This window comes from Mus pahari, chromosome 6 (genome assembly GCF_900095145.1).
Source record: "Mus pahari chromosome 6, PAHARI_EIJ_v1.1, whole genome shotgun sequence".
In the NCBI taxonomy this organism is placed as follows: Eukaryota; Metazoa; Chordata; class Mammalia; order Rodentia; family Muridae; genus Mus; species Mus pahari.
Genome location: NC_034595.1, coordinates 87,146,485 through 87,157,586, shown reverse-complemented (window position 1 = coordinate 87,157,586; position 11,102 = coordinate 87,146,485). Strand labels below are relative to the sequence as shown.

General features: G+C 49.6%; 1 protein-coding gene across 2 annotated transcripts in view; it reads right to left on the bottom strand.

The window, feature by feature from the left end:
* The window catches only part of Asap3 (ArfGAP with SH3 domain, ankyrin repeat and PH domain 3), a 40,122-nt gene extending 34,541 nt beyond the window's left edge, over positions 1 to 5,581 (bottom strand). For both annotated transcript variants that reach the window (XM_029540348.1, XM_021200558.2), the window contains exon 1: positions 5,323 to 5,581. In XM_029540348.1, the coding sequence (XP_029396208.1) occupies positions 5,323 to 5,451 (129 nt within the window). In that variant the 5' untranslated portion in view covers positions 5,452 to 5,581. The remainder of the gene's footprint in view (positions 1 to 5,322) is intronic.
* Positions 5,582 to 11,102: the final 5,521 nt, after the last annotated feature.

The following is an 11,102-nucleotide window of genomic DNA, read 5'->3' as shown; positions in this document are numbered from 1 at the left end:
ACACACACCACAGCAAAGCCTAAGTTACTAGCACTGTCTACGAGCTTCCGTGCAGCCCGGCCTTGTCTATCCTCCTAACTCATCAGGTAAGCTTTTCCATGTACCCCACTCTAGGCTTCCCTCCCTTCTGCCTCTTTTTAGTGCCTCACACACTTGAGGTTCTTTATGTGTAAGGTTCTTTACTGCTGGAGGACCCTGGCTGAAGCTGTTCCCTCCAACTAGAACAACCCCAGGCTACTGTTCTCTGTTTAGTTTTTATGTTTTATTTATTTGTTACTCAACCAATCCTTTCTAGGCACCTACTGCAGTGCTACGACAGGGGCCTGGGAGTAGAGCTCGCAGCAGAGGGCATGCTTAGTATGCATGACACCATAAATTTAATTGCTAGCTACACTGAAAACAGTAATTAAACCTGGGAATACAATACCAAGCTTAGAGTCTAGTCTCATGGAAGAGAAACATCTATTCTATCAAACAACCAGATGTTAATGAAATAGTTACACACACACACACACACACATATATATATATATAATATTTTATATTTTTTATATATTCAAATATATATATATATATATATATATATATATATATATAATTGGTTTTTTTGAGACAGGGTTTTCTCTGTGTAGATCCAGTCCCAGAACTTGCTCTGTACACCAGGCTGGCCTTGAACTCACAGAAATCCACCTGCCTCTGCCTCTCGAGTGCTGAGATTAAAGACGTGTGCCACTACAACCTGGTAATAAATATAAATTGTATCTATGGGAGCAGTGGGAAATACAGTAAAAATGCTGAGCATCCGGGCCAGCTGACGAGCCTGATAGGTGTGAACCAGGGAACAATTAAGGAGCGATGGGCAGACTGCAGATACACAGCAGGTAAAACTCATGGCCCTTGGTGAAGAAGAGTGTGTGAGCCTCCCAGCTTGTGCAACAGAGCCTGGCTGGTGCCCAGCCTGCAGAGGCAGGAGTGTGGTCCAAGCAAAACCACGGCAAAACGCTGGACATAGGAGTCTGGGCTGGGTGAGTCACTGAGAGGCAGGAGGCCAGGGGAGAAGGAAGAGCAGGAAGAGGGATGACCCAGGGCCCAGCCTTAAGGAAGGCCCCGACAAGGGGATGAACTTCCTGCCACCTGCTACCACAGGCAATCGCTGTTGACTATGGTTCCCCGGGCTGACTTCTCCAGGAGAGACGGTGGTCCCTAGGGCAGGGACTGCATCTCTCTTGCCGAGAGATGAATATTCTCAGCACCTACTGCTTGGAACGCAGTGTTATTATGAGACCCTTGGCAAGGCTGCCTCATCCAGTCCTTGGACAATACAGTTAGGTTTTTGATCCCTTGTGTCCAGCAAAAAGCCCAAATGCCTAACTTGTATCAGGACCCTCCAAGATGCTAAGCATCCCTTAGCATTCCAGTCTGTCTTTAAACGTTCTGTCTAGCTTTCTGATAGACTCATCTGCAGCTGGAATCATATGCAACTGTTCTAAAAGAAGGAGACACTGGCAGAGGGCCTCATGGACTACACCAAATGGAGAGAAGCTCTGGGGACGGTCATGGGGGGTGGCGGTGAGGGAACCTCTGGACCCTGTCCTCTTTCTCTAAGGAGTGATCTCCTCCCCCAGGTAAAACCATGGTCATGTTTATCATGCCTGACTCTATACCTCCGCGACCTCTGTGGATGAAACCGGGGGTGGGGTGGCCCGGGGAGCTTCTGTAATCAGTCCAGAAGCTGGGCTGGACTGTCAGGAATTTGGAAGTGGGACATGAGAGACTGGCTGGGTTACCTTTAGACACTGGACAAGTAAGGTCACATAACCGTGGGGGCCGGAGCTGCACTCTGGGGCCTATCCAATGAGAACGGAGCAGAAGCAATAATCAGAGATGAGACGGAGTTAGACAAGGTGGGTGAGGTGGCTGCCTAAGCTCCCGACTCCTCCCGAGCCTCAACGCCCAGGTTACTTGGGGTCCAGCTCCAAGTGGCACCCCTATTTCTCTATTTCTAAAGCAAGCTCCCTTTCCACAGAGCCTGGCCAGGAGTGCTCATATCATCTACAGTCTCCAGGATCCTGTAATTTTGTTTTGTTTTGTTTTGTTTTTTCGAGACAGTATCTCTCTATTATGTAGCCCTGGCTGTCCTGGAACTCACTATGTAGACCAGGCTGGCCTCAAACTCACAGAGATCTACCTGCCTCTGCCTTCCAATCGCTGGGATTAAGATGAGAGCCACCATACCCAGTCTATATAATATTTTACACTAAAACAAAAAGACACATCATGAGGCAAACCATGAGGACATTAATCCTGTGTCTGCTGCCATTCTGCTCCTATGTTTACGGCACCTGAGACTAGACCTAAGATGCTGGGCTGTACTGTATCCCCACCTGATTAATATCAAAACTTGAGGATGAACTCCTTAGCCAGAGGTGGTACACACCCACAATTATAACATGCAGGAGGCTGAGGCAGAATTTGAGGCCAGCCTGGAGCTACAACATAGCAAAACCCTGTGTCAAAAGGAAAAGGAAAGAAAAAGAAAAAGAAAGAAAGAAAAAAAGAAAGAAAGAAAGAAAGAAAGAAAGAAAGAAAGAAAGAAAGAAAGAAAGAAAAGAAATTCTTTCAGAAAACCAAAACCACTGGGTACGGCTGTGGTGGTGCACATCTGTAATCCCAGCATTCAGTAGTCAGAGATTCGGGAGTATCATGAATTTCAGGATAGCTTGGGCTAGACCCTATCTCAACACACACACACACACACACACACACACACACACACACACACACACGCCAAAGAAAAGGTAATTCTGACTCCACCAGAATTTCAGCTATGCAGCATGAGACATGGTATGGATTTTAGGTAAACATTCCCCTAGCCATGACCCTTCCCCCACCTATCAGCTCTGAAGATAAGCGTTGGAAGTATGCAGATGTCCACAAGGGTGGCCTCTTACAGAGCAGGGGTCAAAATGGTCTCCTGGCTTCCTGACATGCTTTCTTCCAACCGACCCCTGAATTCACTCACTCGTGTTCTCTACTAAACTGGGGTCACCCTGTCTTCTACCTGGAAATAGAACTCCCTCCTGGAAGTTTCCCAAGATGCACTGGTCCTCGCTGGCTCGCTCCCTAGCCTGTCCCTTTGGCCTCAGACAGCACTGTATCTTACCCTGGGTACTCAGGACAACTCCTGGCATTCTCCAAGGAGGATCATTATGCCCTTGGTGCCCAGCACAGAAACAGCACAGAGAACTGTACAAAACACAGCAGCCAGCCAGGCCTGCTGCATCCCACGTGGCAGCTGCCTTACTTTCTCTGTGAAAGTCAATGGGGTGGTGACTACAGAGGGGCCCAGGACAGGCAGGGGCTGCCTGATGCAGGGATTACTGTAGGACTCCCTCATGTTGTGCAGATATTCACAATGAAAAACAGGCAACCATTTGCAATCCAGGGAGGTTTTAAGCATGGAGGAACCGTGAGACTCAGGTTCAAGATGAAATCATTGCGATTTGGAGAAGTTCGAAAAGATGATGTTTGCAAGAAAGAAACCGGGACCAGAGGCTAAGGCAATGAGGGAGAAATGCCATCTGCCCTACTCCCTTGCTCTGGGAGCTCAGGCAGTGTCTTGCCCTCTCTGTGTATGGGTTTCAGCAGCTTAAAGGAGAGAAATACTAGCTGATTTCTCTATTGCCAGGGCCCTTCAGCCTGGACATTCTTGGGTCCTATGACCTGTCCAGGGTCCTTCCCAGTAAGGTGGACATAAAAAACCTGCAGATCCTAGGACAGAGCCTCTAGTTAGTCTCAGGAAACTGGTTAGAACTAGGAGCCTTGATTCAGGAAGCAACCGTGGTTTCAAGCCTGGTTAGTCATGTCCAGTACTGGAGGGAGGAAAAAAAAATAATCCCAGTATCAAACTACATGTAAGCCCAGCACAATAACAGAGAGACATGACCACAAAACCAACTAGAAAACTCCAGCAAAATTTAAGTCATAAGTCATAAGTCAGACTTTTCATTTGGGGGACACTGGAATGTTGGGGGGGGGGAACTGAGCTTGGGAATACCCTGTCTTTCTGTTGCAAAAGTGAAAGCTTGCAAGCACATAGATCTTAAGGGAAAGAAAAAGAAAAAGAAAAAAAAAATTTAAAAAGCCAGATTTTTGTCTGGCCTGATCTGAGGCAAAGCTTACACAGTCAAGTAAGGTCAGTCAAATGCACAGGCACTTAGAGTCAGAGCAGATCTCTCCCCTCTGATCCAACACTGTAATGGACAACCTGGAGAAGAGGATGATGGGTAAAATCCCTAAAGATGCTGAAGGGTCCTGAGATGTGGTGGCTCCGAACCTATGCATCATTTGAAATTGACAGTCTTTGTATAATTGTCTGCCTTCCTTACCAAAGAGGAAAAAGTCCAGACAGAGAGCCAGCCAGTCAGGGGAGAGGAGGAAGGGAGATTTCCTAAGACCTCAGCTCAGAGTGTTTCTGGGTAGCTTTGAATCTGCCACACGGTAGGTATAACTTAGGGAGAAGGCCAGACTGACCACTGAAGTCCAAAATGCCACCTCAACCCAGGGCATCCTCTAGAAGAGAGCTGGGTTCACATTATCCCCCTCTGGCCCCAGACTACGGGCTCTCTGCTCCAGGGTATTCCTAGGGGACAGAAAACCTGCAGCGAGTTCAGAGTTGAGGAATGAACTCCAGTGAGCTTGGGAATGGGGTGGGGCAGCCTACAAGGGCGAAAGAAAGAGCCTGGGACACTTTGCCTGGAAACACAAAGAGGAGAGGGGAGGGGAGGGGAGCCTATAAACTTGGCCCGCAACAGCCAAGGTGAACCCCGGCTCCTGGCGCCTTCCCATTCACAATCATTCCACAAGGCGAGCCAAGTCTCAGAACCAGCAGCCAGGAGGAGGGGGCCTCCTCTCTCTTGCAGCCTGGAAGAGGTAAGTTCAGGACTGAGCCTGCTTCTCAGAAAGGGAGTGACCTGAGGGGCTGCATATTTGTGGGGTTCTAAAACGAAAACACAGAACTGTAAGCCGCTGAGCAAATACACATATAATGGGCAGGTCGCCCAAAGTATTTGGGAGATGTGCCCCAACATGTGGAGTCTGTATCGAGGTGACCCCGAGATCCCCGACAAAGTCCATCTGGTCCTCTCTTCCCCGGCTCCACCTTGGGGACACAGATGTTTGAGATGAGCTCGGTTCCCACAGATCTAGGAGGGGCGGGTTTCTGGAGCGCAGCGAAGAGCCATCCTAGTTCCAAGCATTCCTGCAAAGGTCAAAGCCAGGCCCCAAGTTGACCTGAGGTCCCCTCCCGCCTCGGCCCCTCACCTCCTCCCGTGCCAGCGCCGCCCCGCGGCACCGGGGCATCTTGGCGGCGAAGGCAGCTGCTCCGGCTGGGGAACTGAGGTCCTCCGCGGTGACGGCCAGGAACTCTGCGACACTGAGCTGTTCGGGCATGGTGGGCGCGAGGCGGAGACGCCGGAGCTGCCTAGAGAGTGGGGGACGCTGCACTTAAGCGTGCTGGTAAAGCTGCTCCGCGCAGGGCCTGTCTCGCTGCCCGCAGCGTCCCAGTCGAGGCCTCTTCACTCCCTGCTCCGCCCCGCCCCTAACTTCTCTGCCACGCCCCCCCGCCCGCCAGCTTTTCTCTCCGGCCACGCCCCCAGCCCGCTTGTCTACCTCCCTGGCCACGCCCCTATTTGCTGGTAACTCCCTGGTCACGCCCCCTCCCTCACTCTCCGGCCACACCCCAGCCGCGCCCCTAACTCCCTGGTCACGCCCCAACCTCGCGTTGGCCCCACTCTGCCCTGCCTCCAAGACCTACAGTTGAGGAGAGTTCTCCCGGGGCTCCGCTCTGGACTCCCAGGCTCCGCCCCCCCATCCTCTTCCCTTCCTAGCCCCGCCCCCAAAGCCTACTAGCTACGCGCACACACTCACACACACACACACACACACACACACACACACACACACGCAGCCTGTCCTGCATCATCCAGCCCCGCCCCTAGCTCGATGCTCCACCCATCATGCTCCCGCTGGCTCCTGGTTCACTTGTTCGCTTCTCCTTACTCTAGGTTCTTCAGAGCAATCGTCTTCCTCCACCTCGCCGCTGCTGAGATTAAAGGCAAGGCCTGTGCCACCGAGGCCATATAAGATCTCCCGCCATCAGCCAGCTATGTGCCGTTGAATCAATTGCCCCTCTGGTTTTTAAAAGGAATCGTGTCAGACCCCCAAATAAGTTTAAGTAGGAATGGGAGCGGTTCACCCTTATCTCAGGTACACAGAATAGCTCGGGATTTTGTTGTTGTTGTTGTTGTTGTTGTGCAGGGTTGGTTTGGTTTGGTTTGGTTTTGCCCGGTTTCTTAATTCCATCTGTGAGCCAGGGGCCCTTCCCATTGCCTTGGGCTCCAGCTCCTCTTTCTGCAGCTCCTTGAAAAGCCTTATTTTCTTCGTCCATCTCACTGGGCTCTTTCGGAGGCTTCTTGACACCTTCATCGCCCATCCTGGCGCCTGGCATCTGGCGCCCTTTTCCCAGACCAGATGCTAAGTGACCCCAGCAGTTTCTTCAGGTTCCATGCTGAGTCTTCCAAATTTGCTTCTCCCTGTCTGCCTCCCTCGGTTTTTGTTTATTGATTTGGGGTTTTGTTTCTCAAGGTTTAGCTCAAATGTTTCAAACGTTACCACAAGGCTTAGCCTGACCACCCTGTTTAAAACTAGTCACCTGCTGCCTCCCTCAATCCCTCACTCCACATACACCATTCATAATCAATTTATTCTGCTGGGGTTTTGTGAATGAATACTGGGTGCTCTTGGAGGCCAGAAAAGGGCATGGGGGGTGGGGTGGTAAGATGGCTCAGCAGGTAAGAGCACCTACTGCTCTTCCAAAGGTCCCAAGTTCAAATCCCAGCAACCATATGGTGGCTTACAACCATCTGTATCAAGATCTGATGCCCTCTACTGGAGTGTCTGAAGTCAGCTACAGTGTACTTACATATAGTAAATAAATCTTTAAAAAAAAAAAAGAAAAAGAAAAAGAAAAAGAAAAGAAAAAGGCATCAGATCCCCTGGAACTCATGGACCAGTACACCAGGGTCCTGCGATGCTCTCTCTGTGCTAGCCCTGAACTGTGCACTACACCTCTGAGAGCTGTCTGGGACGCTGCTTCCTAACTTACTTCCTTCCTTCCTTCCTTCCTTCCTTCCTTCCTTCCTTCCTTCCTTCCTTCGTCTGTTTTCTTCCTTAGCCCTGGATGGCCTGAAACTCACTATATACACCAGATTGATCTCCACCTCAGCAGAGCTCTACCTGCCCCTGCTGGGATAAAGGCACGTGCCACCATGTCTAGTTCATGCTGCTTTATTTGCCTCCCATTTACCCATTGCTCTCTCCTACTGCTGTGTGGGTTTTGTTTTGGCGAGAGCTTTGTGGGAGATCGGGTTAGGGTCCAGAGGCACAGACTGCCTGGTTAGATCCTGTCTTTGCTATCTGTCTTAGGTAAGTAGCTTCATTTCTGTGGGTGCCAGTCTCCCCTTCTCTCATTGGTGGGATGAGGATGTCTTCCCTCCTGAGGTCGTCAAATCGAGTAGATAAGCGAAATGAGGAGTTTAGCCTTGGCATGCCTTCACCCTGTTGATCATCGTGCCCACAGCTGATACACAGTAGACAAGCAATGAGCATACCATGGTGTGGCAGTTTACCGGTGCTCAAAGTCAGCTGACCCAGGAGCAGAAAGGGCAGAATCCGAATCCAGGCTTATCTGAACTCAGACTCTCTGCTTCTTTTGCTGCCGTGTGAGCTACTTTCTGGGGACAGGTTCTAGGCTCATCTCCAGGATGTAGGTAATCCATAATTTCCAGTGCAAATGAGAACTAATGAGTGGCCATGGGGTTGGCAGGAATGAGGATTCCGCACCCTGAGTCCGGGCTATGCTCTTGTACCCCACTCCCAGCACCTTCTTGATCTGTCTCTCAGAAGAAAAGAACCAAGTTCCATGCAGACTGAGATCTGGCTGCTCCTGTCACCTGCCTGCCCCAAACCCTGTCCCTACTGCCCACCAACTCAAAGCCCCTGTAACTCCAGGGGACCCAACACCCTCTCTGTCCTCCACAGGCACCTGCACTCACATGCCCATACTTACAGGCACATAACTTAAAAAATAAATCTAATAAGAGGGTATGAATGTCAATCCATTTACACAACTGGAGTTCCTAGGAAGGGGATTTTCATGTTCCCAGGACATGAACTAATAATGAAAGTGAAATCATTTCTCAGAGATGATCTCTGCCTTGATCCTAGGTCCAGTTCATACAATCCTCCCAAAATTAGCTCCCCACGGGGTTCACTTTGTCTTCTTGTTTATCCCTCACACTGTCTCTTGTGTTTTATAAAAAAAAAAAAGAATCAGAACATGTTTGTAGAGGCTCAGTATGGTGAGGTGGAAGCGGGTGCCTCTGCGGGCCAATGCTGAGGCACCCCTTCCCTGAGGGACCAGACATACCATACAGCATATATAGTATAGAACAGAGTTTATTTAGGGCATGCGAAGGGGAGTTGAGGGAGAGGAAGGGGGGAGAGAGAGAATGAGAACGATAGCAAAAGAGCGAGAGAGGGAGAGAGAGAGGCCAGCCAGGAACACGTGGCAAAAGTGGGGAGAAGAATGGGGAAAAGAGGGACAGAGAGGGCAAGAGGGTAAGGAGGGGGCAAACAGCCCCTTTTATAGTAAGTCAAGCATACCTGGCTGTTGCCAGGTAACTGTGGAGCGGAGCCTAGAAGGAATGCTAACTCTGCTGAGACATAGACAGACCCTACTTCCTCTCTTCAAATCTTCCAGCTTGGTAATTCCCTGACCTCAATTGCTCCCACAAGTCCCTGGCCAAGGAACTGAAAAGTGCCCAAGAGTCAAACACAGTCGCTTCCCAGAGATCTTTGTACAACCTCGGTTCGAGCCACATGCTGACCCTAATCTTTGAATCTCAATTCTTAAATTTCTTTAAGAGAGAACTACATATTTCCTTCCAGAAAGAGACCTAAGAGGACCACCCCAAACTTGAGCAGCCACCATACTTGGAGCCATGGCGCCCTCTAGCGGTGAATAGTGCGCAACCTACACTGCTGGAAAGCAGAATACAGTCTTGTGTACCCATTAGGGTGGGCCAGACTTCTGTAGAGCCCGCAGGACAGGCACACCCACCCACAGAGCAGAAGCATAATTTTCTCCCACACACATCAGTTTCCAGAGAGCAGTGTGAATGGATTAGATACTTCAAAATCAGATTCTCAAAGGGTCAGGAAATCCATGAACAAGGTTGGAATCTTCTGAAGAGATATGTGGTAGGTATATGCAAACATCTGCTACAGCGATGTATATTAGAGTACTTCTGCACAGCTAGGCACCACCATAGCACTTAAGAATAGGATTTAGGGCCGGGCGTGGTGGCACACGCCTTTAATCCCAGCACTCGGGAGGCAGGCGGATTTCTGAGTTCGAGGCCAGCCTGGTCCACAGAGTGAGTTCCAACACACATGAGTACCTGGTGCCTCCCTCTCTGTGGTCTTCTCAGACCCCAAGCCTGGGAAACCAAACCCCACCCATCTCTCTTATGCCCAGCTATAGGCTGTAGGCGTCTTTATTCACCAATCAGGGATAACTTAGGAGGCGAGGTTACACAGCGTCACTTGCATTTGTGCAGATTCTTTTGTCCCTTGGTCAGGATTTAGCATTACAATGCGAAGTAAAAGACCAAACCTCAACACACATCAGACAGGCCACAACTGCCTGTAACTCCAGTTCCAAGTGATCTTATATTCCCTTGACCACCTCATAGGCAGACATATACGTATAAATTAATAACAACAATAATAACAGCAGCAGCAGCAACAACAACAAGTTTAAAGGAGATGAGAGGGATTGGGGTAATGGGTATTCCAGGACATGAGATAATAATCTAATTGAAACTTATCAGAACTTTCTTTGCTTTGTGCCAGGAAGGGTGATACATACCTTTAATCCCAGCAGCAGGCAGGCAGGGGCAGGTGGATAGCTCTGAGTTAAAGGCCAGAACAGCCAGAACTAAAGAGAGAGATCCTGTTTTTGTCTCAAAAACAAACACAAACTTAGGAGCCTTCGCAAAGGTAACTTATCAAAGGCCATTCAGGGGTGGAATGCTTGGGTAGCATGGTGAGAGCCTGGGTTTCATGCCTAGCACTGTAGCAAAGCAAAATTTGCCTAAGTTAGCCAGGGAGTGAGGAAGCCAGAAAGGCAGATAGATGCCAGCATCCAGTCCGGATGTGACTGGGTGCCCTGTGTCAGCTTCGAACTCCGTTGGCCAAGAATGAGATCTCTCGTCATGCTTGCTTGCTTACCTTGTCCTGGCCATGTGCCAGTGTGTGACTTCAGAAAAGTAAATTCACCTTTCTGAGCCTCCGTGGACTTTCTGAGCCTTAAACAGTTTTCTACAAGGGTTTTTGAAAGGAGAGTAGCGCCTTTCCTTGTGTCCACCAGAGGGCAGTAGTGCCACCCTGGGTTAAAAAAAAAAAAAATCTCTGGCACCCAGACAGAACTCAGGCCAACACCTTCAGAGGGCCGTGTTGTTTTTATTTTCTGTCCTTTTTCCTTTCCTTCCCTCATTTTTTTTATGCAGAAATAAATGTCTCACTGTGTAGCTCAGGATGGCCTATAGCTCTCTATCCTCCTGCCTCAGCCTCTGGAGTACCTATAGGTAGTTTCGAATGATCCCATTCTGAAAGGAAGTAGGGCCTTGCCTGGATCAAGGCATCACCAGCCAACAGGCCCTCCTGCTGTAAGATTTGTGGTAGCTCAAAATGACCGCGGTTGTAAAAAGTTAAGTAAATGTGTTATTTTCCCACAATTTGCCTCACTGCAAGGTATGCCAAGAGATAGTCTTCTGATTGTATAGAAAAGCCCACCTAATGTCTCCGATCCTTAAGTCTGCCCCTGAGGGGCTGATGAGATGGCTCAGCGGGTAAGAGCACCGACTGCTCTTCCAAAGGTCCTGAGTTCAAATCCCAGCAACCATATGGTGGCTCACAACCATCCGTAACAAGATCTGATGCCCTCTTCTGGAGTGTCTGAAGTCAGCTACAGTGTACTT